General features: G+C 39.3%; 1 protein-coding gene and 1 long non-coding RNA gene across 3 annotated transcripts in view; both read right to left on the bottom strand.

Annotated features, from left to right (window-relative positions):
* Nucleotides 1-26,463, bottom strand: part of cdc42se2 (CDC42 small effector 2) — a 52,628-nt gene that overhangs the window by 16,942 nt on the left and 9,223 nt on the right. Inside the window, exons 1-2 of one of the 2 annotated variants that reach the window (XM_079600190.1) lie at nt 13,207-13,375; nt 3,942-4,147 (exon numbers count right to left, since the gene is read on the bottom strand). In XM_079600190.1, coding sequence (XP_079456316.1) covers nt 3,942-3,995 — 54 coding nt within the window. In that variant the 5' untranslated portion in view covers nt 3,996-4,147; nt 13,207-13,375. Of the gene's footprint in view, nt 1-3,941; nt 4,148-13,206; nt 13,376-26,463 lie in introns of those variants that run through there. The other variant, XM_079600189.1, reaches the window with a different exon arrangement.
* LOC306991849 lies at nt 15,776-20,441 on the bottom strand. The gene is made up of 3 exons (XR_013796173.1): nt 19,187-20,441; nt 18,602-19,151; nt 15,776-16,682 (listed from the first exon to the last, which is right to left on the bottom strand). It is a non-coding gene; the product is annotated as an uncharacterized lncRNA (long non-coding RNA).

Raw genomic sequence — 26,463 nt, 5'->3', positions numbered from 1 at the left:
AGTGATAGATGAACCTCTTAATCTTTACGCTGAGGAGAAAATTCAACGCGACTTTGAGGAGACACAGAGAAACATGATTATGTATTTCTGCTCAGCAACACTGGACATCAAACACACGGCATACGCTAATAACTTTTCATTACTGTCTACTTTCTGTGTATAACAGTTCTATATAATAATGTGTTAGACGGATCATAAACTAATGAACGGAGAATGCGAGCGCTGTTTGTTTGCTCAGACTCTGGCATTCTCAGCGCCGTCAGAATAAAAGACACAACAACGAGCGTGTCTCACGTCACTTCAGAGTTTCTGCTGGCGGTGCGAACGCAACCAGGAAGACGTTCCTAAGGGAACCACGATGGCTAGTTTTGCACGAACGCTGCTGACGTATTTCCGGGAGAATCTCAGCCAGCGTCTTTACTTCCGCATAGTGCGTTCTATAGCGAAGTGTACTAGCGGCAAAACTTTAATAAAATTAATTTTCTCAGAAACAGAGACAACGATTTTAGAAACTGATTCGCTAGTCGGATTTCGCATGATATGAGAGAATACTCACCCTAAAAGTTGTCGATGTAGCTCGAAATATATAATTTAAAGCCCTTCTCTTTCTTACTCTGAGGTGTGACAGCCAACTGCCTAACGATATTGTTAACATCATTCACGTTAACCGCTGGAAGTTCTTGTAAACAGCGAGTGTAATTTGCCATTATCTCCACCTAATGCAAAAACGGCTTCTGATGCAGCAGCGGATGTAACTGGACGGGCTGAGACAAAACGCGGAAGCGATCGTGCATAGAGCCTGTTACCCGGAGCAAAAGCCCCTTTTGATGCCCCAGCACGTACTGGAAAATTAAGTCAAACTTAAAAATGCACCACTGTCATTGCATTAGATAATATTTCAAAGTGTTATCCGTCACAGAACAGATGATAGTCAGAGAAAGTCAGAGACCATATTTTGGGCAAACCATGTCTAATCACTATAGCCTACCATTATAGTATGGTTTATCATCTCAAACCTAAAACGTCTTGTGTGTGTGTGTGTGCGTGTGTGTGTGTATATTTCATGTTGCTTGAAAAGTGTGTTTGTGCTATTATATAAAAATGCCATTGGCTTTGTTAATTTATCACCTACAATGACATTCATTCATTTTTAAGTGTTGTTTAAATTTGCCATTCCTACCATTCTTGTTATTCATTTCTTCTCTGCAATAATAAAAACACTAATCACCTGTTTGAAGTGTTGTTCTGTACAATTGACTAATTGATTTGAAGCCATTGCTGAGAGTCGGTTTAGGTAATTATGCTCTAAATCTGTTTTTGAGCTTACGAACACAGAATTACAGTTACCTGTCGCATTATTTTGCAAATGCTTATAAATTTCCATTAATAAACAACATGAGCCAAATTCATTATAGCAAATAATAAAAGAAAACAATAACAGTAAAAAATATCAATAAGCCAATGCAATTTCCATTACTTTATCTCAAAATAATTTAACCGATTTCAACTTAATTTTTTTAAGTTATACAAGATTCAACTCAATTTTTTCGAGTCAGCATGAACTGAAAATACATCCTATCTATTTTCTAAATGCACGTTATAGATCTTATTGTGCAGAATTCATCCATGCATGCATTTTTTTTATTTTTTATGTTTTGACCACAAAATGTTTCATTCAAATGTCATAACTGGATAAATGCGTCTGCTAAATGACTAAATGTAACTGTATCTTCCATGAAAGCGTCAGACTGCAGGATGTAGTTATTAGGGAATCTTACGGTATACATCAGTATTACAATGCAGTGTAAAATATGGGAACGGATTTCATTCAGCGCTCAGTCAAACTTCACAAGTGCCAGTAATAAGTCTCAGAAATTCCTCGTGTGCTTTAGTCTCAAAAGGCCAAAGGTGGCAAATCTCTCAGCGTGTACCGACACAGAACTCAATTCAACATATCGGCTGTTTAAGAGTTCAGAAAAACATCACTAAACTATATAAATACTCCAAGACAGTTACATTTTCAGTTACAGTAGATTCTTATTGACCTTCATTTACTGAAACGGCCCTCCTCACTACATTTCATGCTGGTCAGCCTTTATTCATTAACATGCAACTATATAAACGCCTTGAATAACAACATCCACACATTCCACACATACCGGTTCATTTAAGCGTTAGTTCACCCAAAAATATAAACTCTGTCAGTAATTACTCTCCCTCATGTCGTTCCAACCCCGTAAGACTTTCGTTCATCTTCGGGACACAAATTTAGGTATTAGTGATTAAATCTGAGAGCGGTCTCACTCCTCCATAGGCTTCTATTGTAATTGAAACTTGCCGGCCCAGAAAGTTAGTAAAGACAATGTTTAAAATAGTCCGAGTGACTACAGTGGCTTTAATTTCCATAAGCCACAGTGTTTACAACATATTATATGGTCTCATTTTTTTTTAAATGTCTCTTCTGCTCACCAAGTGTGCATTTGTTTGATCAAAAATACAGTAAAACGGTAATATTGTGAAATATTATTACAGTTCAAAAGTTTTGATCCTTGAGAATGACACCGAAGACTGGAGTAATGATGCTGAAAATTCAACTTTGATACCAGGAATAAATTGCGGTTTACACTATATAATCACATAGAAAACAGTATTTTAAATTGTAATAATATTTCACAATATAACTATTATTTTTAATGTATTTTTGATTTTAAAAATGCAGCCTCATGAGCATTTTTTTTAATGAGACCTATATGTTGGCTGTGGCTTAAAAAAAAAAAAATCAAACTGAAAATATATTCAGACTTAAGATTGGTAATGTATTTTTAGCATGTTTAAAATTAATTTTGGCCAGAGAGACAGAAAAATAGGGACCCACTTTATATTAGGTATCTTTAAGTACTTACACAGCACAATTAATACAATATACTTATCATTTACATACATTACATTGTGTTTTCCTTTAAATAACTGCATGTAATTACCCGGTTGATGTTCCCCAACCTAAAACCTACGGCTAACCCTAACCGTATCACAACCTAGTACACAATAATAGTTAAAGAAACCTTATATAAAAGTGGGACTGAAAATAGTCATGAAAGAACAATATGAATGTTTATGGTGGAAGAAACCTTGACTAACACAAGGGGCCCTATCTTGCACCCAGCGCAATTGACTTTGTACACCGACGCATGTATCATTCCTATTTTGCACCCGCGCACAGCGGACTTTTCCCTCCACAGACGCACGTCGGTAAATTAGGGAATGAACTTGCGCTCGCGGGGGCGGTTCAGCGCAAAGAGGAGCGTGTTCCGGCGCAAAACTCCCCTGGTGCTATTTTCCAGTTTTAGAAAGCAATTGCGCCACTGACCAGGAAAAAAACAGTCTAAAGACAGTGGCGCGTTGCGCGTTAGTGATGTGGTATTTTAAGGGCGCGTGCTTGGCCATAATGTTAACGCGCATCCACTTTGATTCTCTATAAACAGACGCAGCAGTTTTCATTTTTGCAAATCATACATTATTACAAGGAAAAATATTAACACACGAGGGAAATCATTGTTGTGCCCGTGAAGATGTGGAAAATCTAGATTAGGCTACACATTTACCCAAATTATACGCCTGTTTAACCGAAGCTAATTTGGGTGGGTTTCTCCCATCATCCCCAATGTCACTTCTCTGTGTTTTACGGCCCTGACGAGAGCGTCGGTCTCCTCGGCTGTGAACCGCTCCTGGCGTGCGCCGGCAAATCCGCCGTTATAATAGCGATCCGCCGTGGAACAAGCGCGCCGTCTCTTAAAGGGAATGTGAGAGGACGCTCTGATTGAGTGGATTTGACGGATGATAAAAAAGCGAGAGGACTGGTAACTGGACTCGACAGGGGAACGTGAACTGGGGAAGTGATTTGGTCCTGGTCTGTGATCTGGAGGCGCTCTCGCTCCTCTTACCGGCTGCGGCTGCTCGGCGATACAGCAGTTGAAGCACAGCCAGAATTCACTCATGACGGGCAGACGGTGCTGAAGGGCCTCTGTGCCCGCGGGCCGGGGGGGCTCTGGGGTCCTGGACCGGGTCCCGCGGCTCAGAGGGCCAGTCTGGGCTGATGAAGATCAGGGACAGATCCACACGACTCAGGCCGCCTCGCAAACACTCAGACCTGCGGGACACACACACATCTGTCAGATCATTTACACATTAGCCTATGTTAATGTGACATTCAAATAAACAAATAGTGCATTATTAATAGAAATAAAACTGAATAGCAATAGATCTTTTTATTTATTTATTTATTTAACCAGAAGGTGCCATTGAGATACAATATCTCTTCTACAGGGAGTCCTGGTCAAGATAGGCAGCACAAAGCAAAAACTACATAACACAACCTAATACACAAACGAAACAAACCCATATCTGAAAGACAATATCCTAATCAACTATTAAAACATTTACACCGTTCTATTAAAACAGACTTTAAGATATTTTTAAACGAATATTAAATCACTAAAAATGATTATCAAATCAAAAGCTGTGGTTTAGCTGAAGTATAGTCTGTTGTGCCAGTGTTTCAGAGCGGCTCTGTGTTCTTGTTCACGCGTGACGCTTATAATAGCATGTTTTCAGAGTGGACCCTGAACAAGGGCCATAAAGGCCCCGATATACACAACAATGAACCAGTGTGATGTAATTTTGAACAAAATCAGGGCAAAAAGAAGTTTGTTTGGAGTTTGGGACCATTTGAAAAGTTCGCTCTGGCTGTTCAACACCTTCGAGCTGCCATTGGTCCGTGGCGATGATGTAATAGTGGGTGTGGCTTTGGGGCTCCGCCCTCTTTGATGCAGAAATCTGCTCTGGTTCGCTTCTACCGTTCAGTCCCTCGAGGACGAGAGTAAAAACATGAACACACTGGAGAAAGTTCAGTTAAGTTTCAATTAAGAAACTCTTAATTGAAAGCGGCATTTAAAGCTTCACAATGTTGTATAAAGTGCTACGGTAAATAAATATGGGTATATATCGGAGCCTTAAATGCTGCATTTGCATAATTGCTAACATTTTTGTGGACAGACTTTTACAGCATTTTACCAGTATTAAATAAAAGTTTGAGGGTTTGAATGTTTGAAAGCAAATAATATTTGTCATCATAAATATTGGTATTGTAACTTGTAGTGTTAGTTGGTTCCTGTAAAGGGTGAACACACACGTGAACATCCTCAAAAGTTGAGTAGTCTTTGTCTGGATGACTCAGCAGTTGCAATATGACATTTTTATATGGAATGAGATGAAATATCATATACCAGTTCAAATCGCAGTGGCATTGTACAACAAAATAACCGCAATATAATTTTTTGGCCAAGTCGTACAGCATATATATTATTGTAAAATTAAAAACAATCCAAATAAAACCCTTGCTAAAACAAGATTAGATGTTTTATCTGTGTCATGTGACCATTACACAAGTAACCGACACAAGTGTGAACACGCGAATGTGTCATTCAATTATTGACATTTTAATTTAAAATCTATATTTGACATTTAAACAGTTTGGGATGCCCTGATTTACACAATTGATTCATGAGGGTTGGGGACGATTGCATCAACCTTTTAAATACTTATTTATGTAAATCCGAAGCCAAAGCAGATGCCAACAGAAGAGGGGACAAAACACTGTGCAACGAGGCCAAGAGTTGATCTCGACACTTGGTTTATTGGCAATATTTCAGTTAATTAAACATGAATGGTACAAATATAGTTTAAAAAGACGTGGAATATACACTGACACTGTGTACTGTGTGCTTTCATTGTAAAGAAAATAACATTCTTCTTACTAACATTTCCTTTTGTGTTTCATGGAGGAAAGAAAGTCATTCAGGTTTGAAACTACAACAATATGATTTGTTTTACTATACTTTTAACATCACTTTATTCTTTTTTTAAATAGATATGTTTCATGTGCTGGAATATCATGGGTCATTGGTGAACGATGAAGACTTTGAAAAGAAGGTAATGAGCTTGGATTCAGTTTGACAGGATGGGGGAAGATCAGTTGTGTCTGCTGGATAACTGGAGGTAAACTACAATTAGGATTAATTATGACTCCATGTTGATAAAGAGAAATAATTCGCCTCCACCAATTACACTAATATGCACTTTTAGACAAGAAGGCTGTTCTCTGTTAATGGATAATCTTTAAAAAAAAAAGTATTTGGATGCTCAGATCACTTAAAAGTGTCAAATATCAAATCAAATGTCATCTGAAAGCAAGTGACAAGAGTTTTCTGTGTTTGTTTTTTTGCAGTGACTCTTAATCAAGGGATGTGAGGGTGATTTTAGTGAGATATGAACTGTAGTTCATCACATACCATACATGTCTGAAGTGTCCAAATACTTTTTTTGTCTCTTCACTACATCTTTTGTCATTTATAATCTAACAAACTTTTGTGAACTGCTTTGCTTAAAAGTAAGATATGCAATATTCTATCGTTCTTTCAAATAATCACCTCTTCTATTGAGGCAACAGGTCCTTCTGAGGCTCCTTACATTTACAAGGTTGAGTAAATAATGATTTCCAAACATTTTAATGTTTCGATGAAATATTAGTTTTATAGTAACTTTGGAAAGCTTATCATTGTTCATTTTGCTGAAAGTGTAGCCAAATTCCTCCTCACAATATAATCCTGATTACAAGCAGACGTTGCCAGAGAAAACTCTTTAGACCCTCTGGATAAAGAAGGACAGCGTGTCCTGTGGGACTGTAAGCGGCTTGCTCTAGATGATGAATTAGAGCTGAAGCCACACCTGAAGGAAAGAGGGTTGTGTGCTGGGCAGCTCAGCTGGTGGTGTGTTGCAGTCATTAGTGTCCAGAGTCCACGTCCGCGGTCATTAATCTGCCTCACGGCACTCAGAAGCCGCTTGGGGGGGATTTAACCAGGCCACGTTCCTAAACTCAACTTCACATATTTTAGCTTCTGTGATCAGATGTGGTGCATGCAGTAGTAATCTACAAAGATGAGATGTGTGACGCAGAATGAACAATTAAGACGTTTTGTTGTGTTCATGATTGCGTAATGACGTAATGTGTGTGAGAACGGAAAGTCAATGGGTAGTTCGCTGCTCCTGTGTCGTTACTTCATTGCTTACTAACTCCTGACAGATGCCACACACTTTTAATAAACACACAGAACATTAAACACTACAAAGTTTAAGGAAACTGAGGGCTTAATTACACTGGGAATGAGTATTAACAGGGAACAGGTGTGCATTAATCAGAAACCATAGTAACAAAGGCTGTGTTTACACTTGGCATTAACATGTGCCCTGTATTCGGACGTTGTCCACATACACACTGAAAAGACGAGTGTAAACGCGCTTCTGATGGGAATGTTATGCGATCAGCATGTCCAGGTTCGGAGGGAGTCGAGGACGCATTCGTATCTGCATTCACACACACAATTTTTCCCAACGTTCTCGGACCCATACGTTTCTCTGTACCGTTTCCATTACTGCATCTATGATCCACATTATTAGCACTTGCAGCCTCTTCCTCCTCATTTTGCGAGATTTGTAAAACTGATTTTAAAAGAAAACCCACCACTTCAGGTCGACTTTCGCATCCTTTTTTGTTTTTATTTTTTCCCGCTGGAATGCGAGATGTGATCTGTTATCCACTGATACAGATGCCACTGGATGAGGATATTTTGTGACTTTTTCTCATTTATCATGATGAACATGCATGCAAAGTTTCAACATGCTGATGTGTTTTGACATATACAAACAAAATTACTATTACGTTCGTGTCAATTTGACCCTCATAGGCAGCTATTCAAAAGAAACTGTACAGACACAAAATAAAAACATTTATTTTATGTATGGCAGGACACTTCAACTCCAGTTTTAAAGTGCAAGTGTATCTAAAAGTGCTCTAACCCTAACCAAACAGCACCGTGTGTGAAGTGCAAGAAATTCATATGCAGAAAACACACACTTGCTGTGTGCTCGTCATGTCAGAAGTAACTTCTTGACTTTATGAAATGAGTCTACAAAACAAAAGTTAAGCCAACTTAGGAAAAGTAAACATTATTTTCATTATACAGCTAAATTTAATTGTTCAGTTATGATGTTCTAAGCATAAAATGTAAAAAAAAAGAAAAAAAATGAAAACGTAAAAAAAGAAAAAAACGTTAATCAATAATAACAAAATTCTGTCAAAACAAAACTGTTTTAAAAAATGGTTCACAAATTTTTTTTCATAAATTTTGTATGTTCATATATATATATTTTTATAATGTTTGACAAATGTTGATATTAAAAGTTTACAATTTGTACCTGAATCTTTGTTGTTTTTTATAGTGTAATTTTTGAGGAATTGTATTGAATCCAATTAGGGTAAAATTCGACCCGCTCCATAAAGGGTGCACACAGAAATCGAACAGTGCACAAGGGTTAATGCCAAGTGTAAACGCAGCCGAACACTGAACCATAACTGAATGAAAGTCAAAACGGACATAGAAACTAAACAGAGCATCGTGACAATAATACTTGGTGGAAGAATTAAGTGTTGTAATTACTATTACAAATAATAACTTTAGTCTTTTGACATATTAATGTTGCTTTAGGCGTTCTGCTTCTTACCCAGCAAAAGTGTCTTCCAAATGAATTGTTTGGATATAACACTGGTAATGCATGCTTTATACTTTACTTTGAAAGTGTGCTATGCATGTGATTGTAGGCAAGGTGGTGGACACATGCTGGCACATCCGGCGCTGAGCTCAAATATGAGCCAAATGTGTATGGAAATGACCCTGGGAACAGAGCTGGTCTCTGTGCAGCATCTTCCGTGGCTAAAATTATCTGTGTATTTCAATACACTTTCATTCCTTTATTGATGTGACAGTGTCTGGCTTCTCTGCAGTCTCCATTCATCTTGGATTAATGAAGTAAAGATCTAAAAGTTGACAGGATGTGATTTCAAACTGAACTATATCCGCCACATGCTGCCTTGATCTAAATCAACTTTACAGACACATTAGAAATGTTTCCTTGGAAGAAGAGGATTGGATTTTAAATGTATGTTTGCTTCAGTTAAAGTGACTCAAGTTAATTTAGTCAACCTTTTGGGAACAGATTACCTCCCAGCTAAAAGACATGTGCTAAAGCAAACACAACTCCAGTTCTGATGAACTCTGGGAAAAGACGGCTCGAGCTTAACCAGTCAGCTAATAACTGTGAACTCCACCATATGAGGTAGGGATCGCATTATTATTGAGCAAACAATTCATGAAACTACCGCAGAAGCATCTCCATTTCCTCCTGCAGGAAAGGCTGAAGGTTTCCAGGGAAGAATTTCATTTTCCCGGGCAGGATGACAGAGTGGGATGCACACAGAACACTCTCCATTAGTGGTGAGCCACAAAGAGAGGCCGGCCCACTGAAGAAAGAGACTGTCAGCGCAAGAAAGCGCTCTGTGTGCGGGTCAGAGGAAGACCTGTTCCCAGGGGGTCTACCACACAATGGCAGAAATGTGTCCGCTGCCAAACCATACCATAGTACTATACCATACCAAACCAAACCATACCATACCATAGTGCTATACCACACCAAACCATAGTACCATACCAAACCAAACCATACCAAACTAAACCATACCAAACTAAACCATACCAAACTAAACCATACCAAACTAAACCGTACCATACCATTTAATGCCATAGCATACCAAACCATACCATAGTACTATACCATACAAAACCATAGAACTATACCATACCAAACCATACCATACACACCACACACCATAGCAAACCATACCATACACCAAACACACACAATACCATACACCATACCATATACACCATACCATACCAAACCAAACCACACCAAACCATACACCAAACACACAAAATACCATACACCATACCATATACCATACACACCATACCAAACCATACCATACCATACACACAATACCATACCAAACCAAACCACACCAAACCATACTATACACCAAACACACACAATACCATACACCAGGGGTCGGCAACAGGCGGCCCGTGGGCCAAAACTGGCCCGCCAGCAATATTTTCTGGCCCGCCGGATTATTTTGGAAGTCCGTTTTTTTTTTTTTTTTTTACTATAACGGTTTACAAATAGGCCCCGTGTATCAGTGATGCGCGGGTTGATCCAAAATGTGCGAGTGCCTGCGGTCACCCGCGGTTACGAGTCATCCAAAAATATTTTTAATGATATTCGGGTCGCGGTCGTTCGGGTCGTTTGAAATAAAGATGCCAATTAAACCATTGTAATTTATATAGTAGCCTACTAGACACAAGTTTCTATGAAATACATAGGTCTACACTTTATTGGCTGAATAACATGGCGCGAGGATGACTCACGAGCTCAGTCTGCAGATAGAGATGAAAGTGGGAAATCCTTATTTAATGTTGAGCGCGTTATTAACTTTTGAATAAGAGCTGACGCGGGACAAAATGCCCGGTTTCCCAAAACGTTGAACTGAGCAATGCCATTGTGCCATTTTAATAGGCTACTTTTAAACGCATATAGCTCAGTAATGTCAGTTTTATGTATTTTCTGAGAGGGGGCGGGGGGGATTTTTGTTGGGAAATTCGGAGGAGAGACGCACACTTCGATTAGACTGGATAAACACATGCAGCATCTTAAGTGTTAAGAAAATGAAACTAAATAAATGAATAAATCAAGCCTTTATTACAAAAACAGCATTCAGAAAAATGCGCACCCCTAGTTCCTACGTCTATGGCCCAATATGCGGGCCAGGAAGCGGGTCGGGTACAATATTTTCTTTCTTTTGTTTGCGGTCCGAGTTGCGGACGGGTTAGTTGAAAACGTCGGTCGGGTGCGGGTTGTTTATACATTGACCCGCGCATCACTGCCGTGTATCATTCGTTCAATCGTTTTTTCCCCCCCAAATTACAATTAAAAATTAAAAAATTAAAAACGGCTTGTTTTTGAGATTTGAGATTCTGAAAACGAGATCTAAATTTTTAAAGCAGGTGAACACTGAATTGAACCTTGTGGGAGCGGGACGGAAAAAAAACAGTCCCGCCGCAGACCTCCTTAGGTGTGTAGCCTATGTGTGTCCCGAATAAATAATAATTTAAAAAAAGGAATAAAGTTCAAAAGTTGGACTGTATTGGTACAGTCCATACAATGCTAAATCAGATATATGTAGGCTACAATAACATCCAGTGGTAGAACTTTCGTCAAGTGTGTAAAAGGTTCTGGGTTCTAATCTGCATTCGTATAGTTTTTTTTTTTTTTTCGTTTTTTTCTTCTTCATCAAAACCGATTATGCTCATCAGTGGTTGTATATCAAGTAGTAGGGACATGTTTGTGTGCATTATATTTTGTGATTTCACCGTAACGAATAGGCCTATTCCATGTAGCTGGCCCGCCATCTACTGGATTAAAAAAATATTGGCCCGCGGCCAAAGTTACTTGCCGACACCTGCCATACACCATACTATACCATATACACCATACCATACCATACACCATACCATACACCATACCATACACCATACCATACACCAGGGATAGGCAACTTCGGTCCTGGAGGGCCACTGTCCTGCAGAGTTTAGCTTCAGCCCTGATAACAACTCCTGTATCTATCTAGCAATCCTGAAAACATTGATTGCCTTGTTCAGGTGTGTCTGTGTTTAATTAGGGTTGGAGCAAAACTCTGCAGGACAGTGGCCCTCCAGGACCGAAGTTGCCTATCCCTGCCATACACCATACCACACACCATACCATACGGTGCATTCAAGTCCTCATGGGAAGTTTGTACGCACAAGGTGGGAAGTCGGAGTAAGATGACGGAGTACTCTCTCTCAATTACTTACACAAAAATACAGCGAGGTTCTTAAACTCTCGTTCTAGAAAATGAAGAACAAAGATTTGCATAAGGTGTGCTTTGGTTTTTATGTTTTTAGTTAATTTATGAAGCCACTGCAGACTTTATCGTTACATAGGCCTATTACATAGTTATTGTATAATGCTATAATATTCTGTGCAGGCGATTAGCTTACTGCGCTGTAAATAGAGAAGCCTGACAAGCTAAATACCTTGTATTGTGTTATTCCGCCATGTTTCTCAGTGACACGCCCACAACTCGTAAAGATCGGGCTTAGAGAACATCCTGAGCTTCCCACTGGTGTTTACGACATTGTGGTGGCGTTCAACTCGTAAATTACGATCTATACGAGTCGAGATGACTTGAACGCACCAATACACCATACAATACACCATACTATACCACACCAAACCATAGCAAACCGTACCAAACCACACCCTACCACCAGTAAATACATCCAAAAGCTATCAGCAGACAGCACTGCTACATGTTATTTACACAGCTCAGAAAGCTCATTCAATCAGAATTTTTAGTCAAAATGATCCGTTGTATAATATTCATCTTTAGTTCATAAGTCAAGGGTTGCATAATGCTAAGCTGTTTTTGCACTGATGCTAAATTTATCATTGGTTGTGCATTCATATATATTTTGATTTGTGGCCATCAAGTTTAAAATGAAAGAGAAGATGCAGATCTTTCATTCACTGGATTTTCTGAATATTGAGATTATTACCATATGGTTATTTGATACATAATCAATTGTTATTGAATTTCCAGTAAAATAAATACACCAATATCCACTACCATTCAAAATTCAGCAAGAATGCCTCAAAAGTGGCAGACAATGTTACAAGATTCCTATTACAAATAAATGCTGTTCTTTTGAACGTTATATTCATCAAAAAAATTCCGTTATACACAATCATATTGAGCAGCGCAACCATTTTCAATAATTGTACTGTACTCATTAAAACTCTTAGTGAGCATAAGAGACTCGTTCAAAAACACTAAAACAATCTCCCCAACTGCAAACTTTTGAACAGTAGTGCATGGACTGTTACTATGATAGAAAATGAATCATATCAGGCCATATAATGTTTCGGCCGTACCTTCCCCAGTTTGCATTGCAAGAAACCAAGTGAATGCCTTTTATAACTAATACATCAGAGCACCATCACCATCAACGCTTCACACCAGTCTCATTAGACAGATTTTACAAACCCACATCATTCTGTCTGGCACCTCATGAACTGGTCGCGTAAATCACACACAACTGCAACTATTCCCATGGAAACGAATGAATCAGAGCCTTGAGTAAAGCGTTTAACACTCACCATCCTCAGCTCGCTCCATTGATGGACTGAGAGGAGAGGCGAGTCGCGGTGTGAGCGCGGCGGAGGAGCTGTGAGATCCCGACTGCGCTCCCTCTCCAGGAGGCCTTTGTCCCTCGCTCAGTTACGGATCAGCGGGCAAGAGGCATTCATTCACTGCATCACTGACTCCCCCCCCACCAGGGATCATGCACGCTCCTAAGGTATAAGCTCCGCCCCCGACTCCCCATCCCAACCGTCCCTCTGTCGCGGAGGCTTTTATGTAAGCACCATCCTCCCACTATACGCAGCTTACGTAAGCCATACCCGGGTGGAGACACTCTGAATGCACTGGCTTACTAGAAAACCAGTGACGAAAATCCAGAATCCTGTTCCCTGCATCACACACACAAGAGAATTATGACTTGCCTTCGCCTCCTAGACTTACATTGCAAAGAAGAGTTTAGACTCATAAGCGCCAGTGTGGGAATATTGGCATGATCGAAACATGAGATGGATATAACATGAGCAAACGCAACTCAGCAAAAATGGCTGATTAGAGAAGAGGAAATATAAATGTTTTTTTCAGTCAGGGAAAACCCAGCTGCCCCTTTCCAAGCTCATTACCCAGAGCACTGCATGGGACAATTGCTTCGCTTGTTGAGTGCTGCTTTTCATTTCCTTCATCCTGGGATTTGTTGCCACAGAAGCTGCTGGTTAGTAGTAAGTAGTGTGTGTTGTGTGGGGAGGTCTACATACACACAGAGAGTGGGTGTATATGTAAAAGCAACCTATTTATTACTTCCCTCACTTTGAAACCAAATAACTGTGATTTCTTGTTGCATTGATGCATCAATAGGAAGAGAATTACAATAATATGAATGAAGTTTCAAATTCCCAAACAAAGGGAACACTAATCACCATAATGGCGAGTTCAAACTCAAACATTTTGAGGAAAATCAGCATCAATAAGTCATTTTATGTGATGTTCTCTCAAAATGTTCAGTTGTATTGGCAATTCGACATCCCAGATAACTCAATGAGTGAATGCAACTAGAGAAAGATAACTGCAGAAGTGGAGGAAATGAGAGAAAGTCTGATAAGAACTGCCCGTCTCAAAACCTTTTGGTAACACTTTACTTGAGGGTGTCCATAAGACATGACACCTTCATAACATGACACCTATATGACATGACACCTTCATAATCATGACATGACACGTCATGAATATGAAGGAGGTTTTATGCATGTTTATGACAACTGCCATTAAGTGTCATTCCCTCAATTATGACATTTTTAATGCAAATATGACATTGTTTGAGATGTCTTTGTTATGACAACTTGACATAAACCAACACATCATAATCTGTCAGTGTCTATGTCATGACAACTTGACATTACCAAGACAACATAACCTGTCATAAATGTCATAAACATGACATAGCAGATTAATTATCAAACTTAAGAAACTACTTAGCTTTATGGATTGAATTTGTCATTAAAATGTAATTAAATGAATTTGTACCACTGTAGTTGAGGTCAAGAAAAACCTTCCTGACAGTTATAATCGCCTCATGGCAGCCGATGTCAAAACCAACCACATTACAGTTTAATGTAATGTTAACCCATAAAGCTAAGTGGTATCTTAAGTTTGATAATCAATCTGCTATGACAATTTATGTTGTCTTGGTATTGTCAAGTTGTTATGACATTGACAGGTTATGATGTATTGGTTTATGTCAAGTTGTCATGACAAACACATCTCAAACAATGTCATATTTGCATTAAAAAATTAATAATTGAGTGAATGACACTTAATGGCAGTTGCATACACATGCATAAAACCATAAAACCACATGTCATGATTATGAAGGTGTCATGTCACTCTTATGGACACCCTTTCAAGTTTTTTTTTGCTTGACAAAAACTAATCATACCAATCAATTAATCTTAACTTGAGTTGGAGTAAACAAGGCATAGAATGTGAATAGTACAGACTACTAGATTTTTACAATTAATTTAAGACATTAAGTAAAGCTAACTATCACGTGTTACTCAGAACAACTGTTGTATTTTACAGTGCATGTATGAAATTGCAGTGCTCTATAGCAGTCCAGCGTTGATTATACAGGCCCACAGAAACACTGGCCATCTGCACGGCTTCAGCCCTTTTTGCCACCGCTGCCAATCGTGGACTGAGCAGTCTCTTTACTTTACTTCACTCCATTCAGGCATGATTTCTTCTTATTTGCCAAATATAAAGCTGCTTGTTGTTTCGCTCCCTGCTCTTACTCAATAAGAGACGCAGCTCAATTTCAGTTTTTGTTCAGCTTTTTCTCAGAGACTTTGAATCAATAAATCCACCGTATTGTAAAACTGGCAAGAAACGATCACTCTTTTCATTTCTTAAAGGGGATGTCTAATGCCATTTGATGCAGTCTGACTTGTTTACACTGTTTAAGAGTTGGATTCTCATGCTAAACATTGCCAAAGTTTAAAAAAACGAGTTGGACGTACAGTATGACGGCGTATTTCTGTGTCAAAAACACTCGTTAAGGCTTCGTATAAGTTTCTGAACGTTTTTTTTTTGAGAATGGCCCTGTGTAACGTCATAAAGGGCAGAAATCCTTGTATGCGCACTTCTCTTGGAAAAGCGAGAGCAAGAGCAACACCCGTTGATGCGCTTCATCATTGAAAGATTCAACATTTTGTTTTTAGACCACGAGATCAAAAATGTCACTAAAGAAGTGAGTTTTTGGTTGAGAGGGAAAGATAACCTTGCTCAGCTTCCCAAAGAACCCAGCGTTGAGGGAACAGTGGAGGCAGTTTGTTTTTCCGGGGCAGCAACAGAGTTGTGCAAGTGTGTTTGTTTGTTCCCAACATTTCGGTGACAAAATATTTATAAACAAGGCCCAGTTCGATGCTGGATTTGCAGATTGATTGAAACTGAAAGATGGTCCCAGCTATAAAAGATCCCGGTCATGAGTCGGAACGGGATGCAATCGCAATACTACTCTATAGGTACTCAAGATTACCAAGAGATTGGCAGAAACCGAGTGTTATGCACCCTTCAATATTTGACTCACTCAAAATGAATGTGACTGCAATGATGCGGCTCACGTCACCAAACATCTTGGTCCATTTATATTCTGCATAATATAGCTACGCAACAAAAAACAATCAAGCTGTAGTTTGAAGTTCAACAATAAGAGAAGTAACTTTCCAATCATGGTCAGATTGATTCAGATGTTGAATGATGTCACAGATGGGTTATCTATGTAGCAAGACAAACAAGCAGATGCAGAGGGTCTCCTGCTTCCTGAGGCTGGCCAACATTATCTTCCTCTTGGGAATGTCCCACTTTGCCCAGGATCGGGGATTGTAGCTCTACAGCTTTTCATGGTTTAAGGTAGTTACAGTAGTTCAAGGGTGCCCAATCCTGCTCCTGGAGGGCTACTATCCTGCAGAGTTTAGCTTCAATCCTGTTCAACACACCCGAACTGTCATGATTCTGCCATCTAGTCATCGTCTTTCTTTGGGTCTTGAGGCAGGATCATGACAGACCCATGTTTTATGTGCAAACACATGGCCTTGTTTGGCCATGTGCTTGTGTTGTCTCGTCATCTAGCCCCGCCCTCCTTGTTATCCTCGTCTTGTCATTATTGCTTCACCTGTGTCACCTGTTATCATTAGTCTCGTCATTATTGCTTTACCTGTCTCACCTGTTTTGTTATCATTAGTCTCCCTATTTAATCCCCTTGTGTTTGCTGTCCTGTGTCGGTTCATTGTCAAACCTATGTCAAGTTTGTGAGTAACCTTGTTGAGCTATTTCTAGTATCAGTTGTTTGTCTTCTAGTATTTTGTCAGTGTCTTTGTCTAGTTAGTCACCATAGTCCTGTCCTGTTTTGCCCCCTCGTGGGCTTTGTTTTCCCTGTTATTTGTATAATAAATCGTGTTGCCTTGACTACTGTCTGCGATTGGGTTCGTCCTTCCTCACCTTCATAACAGAATGAACCGACCAAAAGAGAACCCAGCAGACAGTATGTCTGATTCCGTCAAGCAACATTCGGACGACCAGGAACTATGGTGGCAGTCGGCTATCACTGACAGTAAGAGTGGAAAACTTCCTTTTCCGCCCCAGGGTGAGTCGACCTTGAGACGGTACGCCCAGGTCGTGGAAGGGAAGAGATTTTTCTTGCCAGAGATCCTGGTCAACCGTTACTTCATCGCGGGTCTCAATACCCCTCCTCCTCTGGCTGTACGGGAGAGACTGATCCACCGTTCTTTCCGAGAAGTGGTGGATCGTTTGTGTCAAAAGGAGCCACAGACTCCCATGTCGTCATCGCCGGCCATGCTGCCCGTGATCCCGGAGGGTCACGTCTTAGGCGTTGTTACGCAGGAGGAACAGGGGTGCCCCACTTCGACTCCTGAAGCGTCATCCGCACCTGTAAGTCTCCGCTGCAAGCGAGGGAGACGGATCTCGTGGGAGTCTGCTTCGGAGTCTTCAGCGACGGAGTCAACCCTGCCAGAGTCTGTCCTCCCAGCACCAGTTACGGTCCCTTCTGAGCTTCCCCTACTGGTCACAAGCCCGGTTTTGGTCTCTGCTCCGCGGCCAAGGAGAAAGAGGAGGAAGAAGGGAGCTTTCTGTCCTCCATCTCTGTCTCCTCCTGAGCCCGCTTCAGTCAACGCTGTTCCAGAGCCCGCTTCAGTCAACGCTGTTCCAGAGCCCGCTTCAGTCAACGCTGTTCCAGAGCCCGCTTCAGTCTACGCTGTTCCAGTGCGTCCGTTTTCGTGTCTGCCTTTAATGTTATTTGTCATGTTTAGTTGGTTTGTCTTTGTCTCAGTCCGTCATGTCCCGTGTTTGATGTACCCTTGAGGAGCGTCTGGAAGCCGCTCCTTAAGGTGGGGGTTCTGTCATGATTCTGCCATCTAGTCATCGTCTTTCTTTGGGTCTTGAGGCAGGATCATGACAGACCCATGTTTTATGTGCAAACACATGGCCTTGTTTGGCCATGTGCTTGTGTTGTCTCGTCATCTAGCCCCGCCCTCCTTGTTATCCTCGTCTTGTCATTATTGCTTCACCTGTGTCACCTGTTATCATTAGTCTCGTCATTATTGCTTTACCTGTGTCACCTGTTTTGTTATCATTAGTCTCCCTATTTAATCCCCTTGTGTTTGCTGTCCTGTGTCGGTTCATTGTCAAACCTATGTCAAGTTTGTGAGTAACCTTGTTGAGCTATTTCTAGTATCAGTTGTTTGTCTTCTAGTATTTTGTCAGTGTCTTTGTCTAGTTAGTCACCATAGTCCTGTCCTGTTTTGCCCCCTCGTGGGCTTTGTTTTCCCTGTTATTTGTATAATAAATCGTGTTGCCTTGACTACTGTCTGCGATTGGGTTCGTCCTTCCTCACCTTCATAACACGAACAATCAAGCTTTTCAGGATCACTAGAAACTAGGGCTATAATCAAACAAAGAAAATCTTAGGCGACTGAAGTCCTGAAATTTTAGACAAAAAATCGGCTGACACTATCGAACACAGGAGCGCAGCTTCGCGGCTGAGACACGAATAGACTATTACCTTAAAGCTTTTACTCTTAAACACAAAAGGTATGTCCACTTTAATAAAATAAAAAAAATTATTAAACAAACCAGATCAAGAGCAGAAACTAAATAAAGTGCATAACTGAAAAATAAAGCATAGGATCAAAACTAATACAAACAGTGGGCACTGCGCATTAGGCTCCAATCCTTTTTTCCTGTTTTCTATTTTTTTTTAAATGCTGCCACACTGCCGATGTCTTTGTTGACATGGTAGAGGAGGACTGACTAAGAATGAAACGCTCTCACAATTAAATGAATAATATTCAGCAAACCTTCTAGTAGCCTTCTACTTTCTTCAATCTGTCTCTCTTCTCCGGTGGTTGGGCTAATCCAAAAGAAGTGAAACCAAGGGGGGTGTTCTGAAGACAGACTGTTACCTGTGAAACAGGGGTGCTCTGAAAACACCCCCATTAGCAATTAGTGCTTTCCACCTGGTGAAATGAACAAGGGCAAAACTGATTAAATGAACGCGGCAAAAAATCGACCAATCAGAATTTTGTTCGAGCCTGAACGTATCGACCAATAATCGACTGGGAGATTACAGCCCTACTAGAAACCTCGAGACAAGTGTGTTGGGGCAGGCTGGAGAAAAACTCTCCAAGAGCAGGGTTTACTCAGTAGTCCATTGCTCCAGAAAGCATAGGATCTTGTTGAATTGATTTGTCCACCATATTGAGCAGCAGACACTGCTTTGTTGCATTTATTTTATTTAGTGGCTGAATTAGCTGGAAACATTAGTGAATTGGTCAAGCATCCTGAGTTCCCAATTTACTGGATAAAGATGTCATGAAACCCACTTTCAGTCATGTTATGATCATCCGTTCAGCCAGCACTAAGATCATCCTGGTCTCCATGTAGAGGAGTGAGGTTGTCCTGAACTGAAGGTTTCAGATGAGTCTGGTTCTCAACTCTGGTCCCACAGCTCTGCACATTTTGTATATCTCTCTTACACATAACAACTCTGTTGTTTACAAACTAATGCCCATTACATCATGTACTAGCTATTTTTGCATTGCATCAACCAACAGCCACCCATCAGCCGATCGTTACCCCAGACCCTCCACATCTACGTCTGATTTCAAAATAAAGCTGCTGAAATATTTACGACTTCTTCTCTCCACTGTGCCGGGGGCTCATACTAATGACATCATGCATTTCCCTCCGTATCCAGTAGACAAGTCCTCCTTTTGTGATCCAGATCACAAGACCCAATAGTCACTGGCCTCTGTAGAGACTGTAGCTGGTTCACTTTAAGTTTTAGATAACCTTTCAAACAAACATCTGATCTATTATTTCAATTCTCCCAGACAGATGAGATTTACAATCATTAATATATGCATGATGCAATGATGTTTCCATTATCTGCATGCATTGACACTGCTTCCCCCTTAAAGCCCCTGCGGGAGATAATGCTAATTAAACAGGCATGACACTCGAGATGCAGGCTAATGGTTCTTTACATGCAATCGACAAACAATCACATCATTAATGCATGGCACAAGCTGATTGGCCACTGCTGATCATGCAACCAATAAGATGCTTGCTCAACATTTAAACAGTCTGGTTCAGTGTTTGCTGTAGGCTCGTCGTAGTTCCTCTGAGACCCTCCACCTCCCCCAGCTCCACCTGCTCAGATCTGCTATGGGATTGATGCCTGTCTATTTATCCAGCAGCATAACTTACATGCTCACAGTATGTAACTTACATGTATCTATTAGCAGTAACAAGTCCATATAGGTACGACAAATATGGTACGCAATAAGCAATATGGTACGAGAGGCTGTGCTGTATCGTGAATAAGTCACGGCTGAAGGGCGTTGTTAGGCACGACGCGAAGCAAAAGCCGTGACTTATTCACGATACAGCACTTGCCTCGAGTACCACACAATACAACTATTAAAGCCGAAAAATATGTATCTATGCAACTTTCATGAAGTAAAATCACTAAAAGCATTCCTTCCGCTGGAAAAAATAGTCCCTGACCGTGAACAGCAGCAGAAGTTACATACATTATTTCGCCAATAGATGGAGACAAAGACTGTCTTTATGAGCGAGTCAGTCAGTAGAGAAGACTTTTACATTGAAAGAACTCAAACTTGTGATCACGGAGACTGTTAAACCCCTTAACTGTTAAAAGGACAAGATATCGCAGCGGACATTCAAACAGATTTTTTTATTATGAAAATATAGGACTGACCTGATGGAAAATGCTATATCTACTGTATATGCAGGTACACTCGCTTACTCGATCTCTCACAATACTCTACTATAGCTTCAGTGAACAATATCGATGAGATCAAACATGTGTTTGCGTTGCTAAGAGTGGTTGCTTGGGGTGTTGTGTAGTGATACATAGAACCGTTGGGTGAAGCGGTCATAGTCGTGTTTTATCGTGAATAAAACTCAGCTATTGACCAATCAGAATCAAGGATTCTAAATAGCAGCAATAATCAACAGCAGCGTAGCAGATCTAGTCTGCCAAGACCAAATACATTAACATTGCCATGTTCATTAAAGGGATAGTTCACCCAAAAATGAAAATTCTGTGATCATTTACACACCTTCAAGTTTTCTAAATCTGTATAAAGTTATGTCTTCTGTTTAACACAAAAGATGATATTTTGAAGAATGTGGGTAACCAAACAGAGGCTGGTCCCTATTGACTTTCATAAAATGAAAAATAAAAATGAAAAAATACTATGCAAGTCAGCAGAGACCAGAAACTGTGTGGTTACCCACATTCCTCAAAATATCTTCTTTTGTGTTCAACAGAAGAAAGAAACTAAAGGTTTAGAAAAAGTAAGTAAATTAATGAACTATCCCTTTATCATACTAAGAATACAGAATGAGGCATTTATAGCGCTTTCATATGTACTAAAACTGTTAATAACAGTCAAGAGTTGCCATGATTGAAATATGTATACATAAAGATGATATATTCTTATACACAATAAAAAAGTTGGTGATCTAGTCTCTGACCCAGATTATTTATTTTTTGCCAGCTCAGTGCAAACTTCAGTGTGGCTTGAGAGATGTGATGCAGCGCTACACCTTGGCTTGCAGCGTGCATGAAAGGATGTGTTTTACCACAAATGTCACCAAGTCTGGCAGGATATCTTTGCATGGCACCAATGCTAGGGTGAGTTTCCCTTTGCAAAGAAAGAGGTAACAATGCTCGCCTTATACTGCCATAGCAGCCAGCGAAGGCAACATCAATGTCTCATCTCTCCTTAAGGCAATGACCCAGATACTACCGACTATTGACCAGCCGCTTAATAAAGCCATTACTGTCTGCCTTGGCCATACTTAACATTTTTGGCTTGGGAAGGAATAACTCAGATTCTTCATAACCATAATACCCTCCAGGGCAATCAGGGAAGTAGCTTTTCATTTTTTAGGAACTATACCTAAAATATCCTCAGAAAAGTGTATTAGTGTACTAGGTTCTTGATATATTTATACTAACATCTTAAATCAACTTTGATCCGCTAATCTCACACTACAGCTTGGCATCAGCAAATCCCTTATATGACACACAACATAATACATTACAATTAAATGCATTGCAAAGCATCATAATGTCATAATTAGATCATGACCAGCGTTGGGGGAACTCATTACAAGTAACTTAAGTTACAATCAGATTACTATTTCAAGTAACTAGTAAAGTAACACATTACTTCAATTTACAACAAAATATCCAAGTTACTTTTTCAGATAAGTAACGCTAGTTACTTTTCACATTTATTGACTGATAGCTCTCCTGTCCCCATGTTGAGAGAAATTAAGTGAGGGTGTGTGTGTGTGTGTGTGTGTGTGTGTGTGTGTAAACAACATGATGGTAATTTTAGTTCTAGACTAAATGTGAACATGCATTTACTCATCTCACTTGCACGATAACATTCAATATCCTCAAAATGAATAAAAACAGTAAAATGCAATCTCAGAATTTTGCTATATTAAACTATATTAAAATTACACAAATATACTTGATGTATTTAATCTCACTTTATTAACCAATGTCTTTGCTGCTGACCATCAAGATCTAATTAAACCATACTAATAAGCCAAAATTATTTTAGATAAGATTTAGAAATAAGAGTGTTGAACTTTCTTCTCTAGTCCAGAATACCAGCATCTGAAAGCTTTATTTGAGCGGCGCCCTCTACTGTACAGGTGTACATATGCATTTCCTTCTGCCTGAGGCTTGTTCACTTCACTTTTGGTGTGAAAGGGCCTTTATATATTGTATATACAATATATACAATATTGTAATGCATTACTTTTAAAAGTAACTTTCCCCAACACTGATCATGACTGACTATGTCAAATGCACAAGAGATCATCATGAGACCGACTGAAACCTTTATTGCACGCTTCACTTCACTTTTATCCAGTACAGAATCTGACCACAAAGAAATGGCAGTTTTAGAAGTTAGAAACTTGGTTCTTCATTATTTGATGTGTAGTAAACAATAATAATGAACTCTTTAATAATAAATAATACATCAATTCAAAATAAAAAAGAATTCACGCAAAAAGAATCCCAAAGTAAAAAAAAATGGATTCACCGATGCAGCACTTGCTAATTATTCTGGGAAACAAAATCACAATTTCAATTTTAAATGAATTATCAATATTTCTGGTTATTGTAAAACATGGTGGAGTCAAGCACTGCAGAAAAGGGGCAGGGATGAGCTGAGTCTTCAGATACATTTAAAATCTACAAACAAAAAACCCAACATTCTGCATTATAAACTCACAATTGAAGAACACGCATGCATCACATGCTTGAGAGCGGATCGTTCCCGCACACAGCCACAGAGAACAGGAAGTACACTGATTGACAACGACAGGGTTTCAGGTTCATCTGAGCTACAGACACGAGCCGCTCATGATACGACAGGTCACACTCTCTTACTGGGTTTCTATTGCCATTTTTTTAGTGTGGCTTTCATGAGAAATCTTTTCACAGAATTCGGTGACGAGCCACATGTCACCATTCAAGTAGTGCAATTCAACAGGCTTTTTTATTTCAAAAACATTTGGCATTATTTTACTTCCATACCTCTCTACCCATTTCACACACTGACAGATTTAACAATTGGCTCCTTTCTGATCAATTAATTAATTAAAGTTGCATCTTGGTCCATGAATCTCTCTGTATAAGGCCTATAAACGTTCAATTTAAAGACTTTTTAAAATAAAAATGTGCTGCCTGTATATGAAAATACAGTTATTGTGTTATCATTTACCGTCATGTCATTACAAAACTTTTTAAAGCTCTTTTAATGAGTTCAGTATCATTTTTGAAATGTTATTTTCACCATTTCTTCAACATTATGACTAAGCGACACATTGTACATCGAGAAAATCAGACAACGCACATAGAGCAATTGTAAAAACACTGTAAAGTTATAACTCATTTGATAACTCAAGTGTGGGTCTTTGAAAGTGTTTCTCAGCTGTAGAAGAGACATTATACTGGAAAAAGACTCACATTCACTTACAGTTTCCCCAAAACTACCATAGTTCCTACATTTGACATTGCTTGATGCCGTCTTCACACAGCAAGCGGATCATGTGGTTGGATGAGTTTTCAGTGTGATGATACGCAGTTCTTCTGAACGGTTTCTAGCGTGTGATTATTTACTGACGTGAAAAGAGTGTCTATGATATTTCAGTGCCTAGATAAGTCTCAGGTCCTTTAATACAGAGCCTGTATTTCTTAGCATTAACCTGCAGTTCAATTGCTTAGAATAGTAATAAGAGATTTTCTGATGTTAATTGAACAAATGGGACAAGTTACCACCAAAGTCTTTAACTCATTAGAAAAACGAGCTTGTGGCGACATTTGGGCAACATGATATTACGTCACATTTCATGTCACTTGTAAAGTCAAATGTCCAGTGGTGCTAAAAGTGTGTTAAGTTTAATTCAAAACAGATGAACGTGAATCTGGCAACATTTTATTGCGTTGGTTGTTGCACGTATCAGGTTCAGAAATTAAATGCATGTAGAGTGACGCTAAAAGGTTAATCAGATTTGAAAATAACGTACCAACTAAACCTGACTGATAATGTTAACAGATTCAGATTCAGATTCTTTTATTTGATGCCATGTCAGCATTCAAAGCTATTTTCAAGGCAAAAATTCAATTACAAAAATACAAATATCATATAAATACAATAAAAACTAAACAAAAAGTCATATTATACAAGATTTTTTAAATTAACATGATAAAAAAAAATCCAAAACCTTTTCAGGCATACTCTTATTAAATATGTCCTTAAGTGAAGTAACTTTGATAATGTTAACAAAAGCAAACGTGAGATAAAAACATTTCCAGAAGCAACAGTGTCCATTAGCCGCTTCTACGACTGAGCTTTGAGCTCTTTTAATGTGACTTTACACATTACACATTACAATGCTGTACAACGTTAGAAACGTCATATATATGGAGCTGATTATGTGATGCAAGTGTCAGAATGTATTAGTTTACAAATCATGCACTATGATAAACGTGTTCTGAGCTCATTACATAGTATTGTGCATAAAACTGCATGCAAATAAGCCTTTATTAATTAATAATCTTCCCCTGTAATCATAATTTGTGTGAAAAAGAATAAACTTTGTTGGTGTTTTGCTGCCTCCAGTGTTCATCATTTCAGAAACTGAAGTTTGGGGAATTTGCGAACACGTTTTTCCAATGAGCCGGTGTTGCAAGTTTAATACTTCGATGTGATGCCAAAAAACACAGAATATTCTCTTTAATATCGTGTACATCCAACACCCTGTTAGGTACTCTAGTTAACATGTCATGAACTAATGTACGTTTGGTTGTTCAGCAAAGGCCAAAACTGAATTAAAGCTGAAATGCCACAAACTCTCAGGGACAAGTGCCAAGGCACAATTATGCCAGGAATTTCTGACCATCGCAGAGACGAAAGGTCTTAAGCATGGGAGGATCTCTTAAAGAGAAACATATGGAGGCTAGATTAGATTAGGACGTTCCTGAGCATTCTGCAGTGTTGACTACAAACACACAGCTTAACAGCGAGCTGGAACACACTCGAGAAAAATGCAACGGGTTGAGAGAAAAAAATGCGCGTTCACAGTCTGGGTATTAAAACAATCCCAGAATACACTCTTGTTTTGTCCCTGAATAACAATGCTGCAATCTCTCACTCAACGAGTATTTGACCAGATTTCTGTGCTGCTTAGCACCAAGATTATTTGATTTGCACTTGGATCATATGATGAACTAGTTTGCAAAACAGTAATACGCTCTTACAGAAGCTTGTAGTTTATTCATTCACCCTCATCTCAATACATACCTATACATACCATATACAACCTATATGATCAGATTTTTTTCTCGAACACAAAAAGAGAGAATTTGACCATTTTTTCTATTTATTTTTTTACGACAGGTTATATGAAAATGTTCTTTAAAAAATGTCATTTGAAAAAATCCACGCATACAAATTTGGCACATCATGGGGTGAGTAAATAATGACATTATATTCATGTTTGGGTTACTTATACTACTAACCAGTGGGTACAACTTTCCGCTCACCAATTCACCAATTACTAGTTTGCAAACTGCTCTTGGGTTCAAAAACGTTCTGATAGGATTTGCCTGTGGATTTAATCCAAGCTGTTGGCATTTGTCAACTAAA

Source organism: Phoxinus phoxinus (genome assembly GCF_949152265.1).
Source record: "Phoxinus phoxinus genome assembly, chromosome: 23".
In the NCBI taxonomy this organism is placed as follows: domain Eukaryota; kingdom Metazoa; phylum Chordata; class Actinopteri; order Cypriniformes; family Leuciscidae; genus Phoxinus; species Phoxinus phoxinus.
Note: the sequence above shows the minus strand (reverse complement) of the source record. Positions and strands in the feature narration are given on the sequence as shown.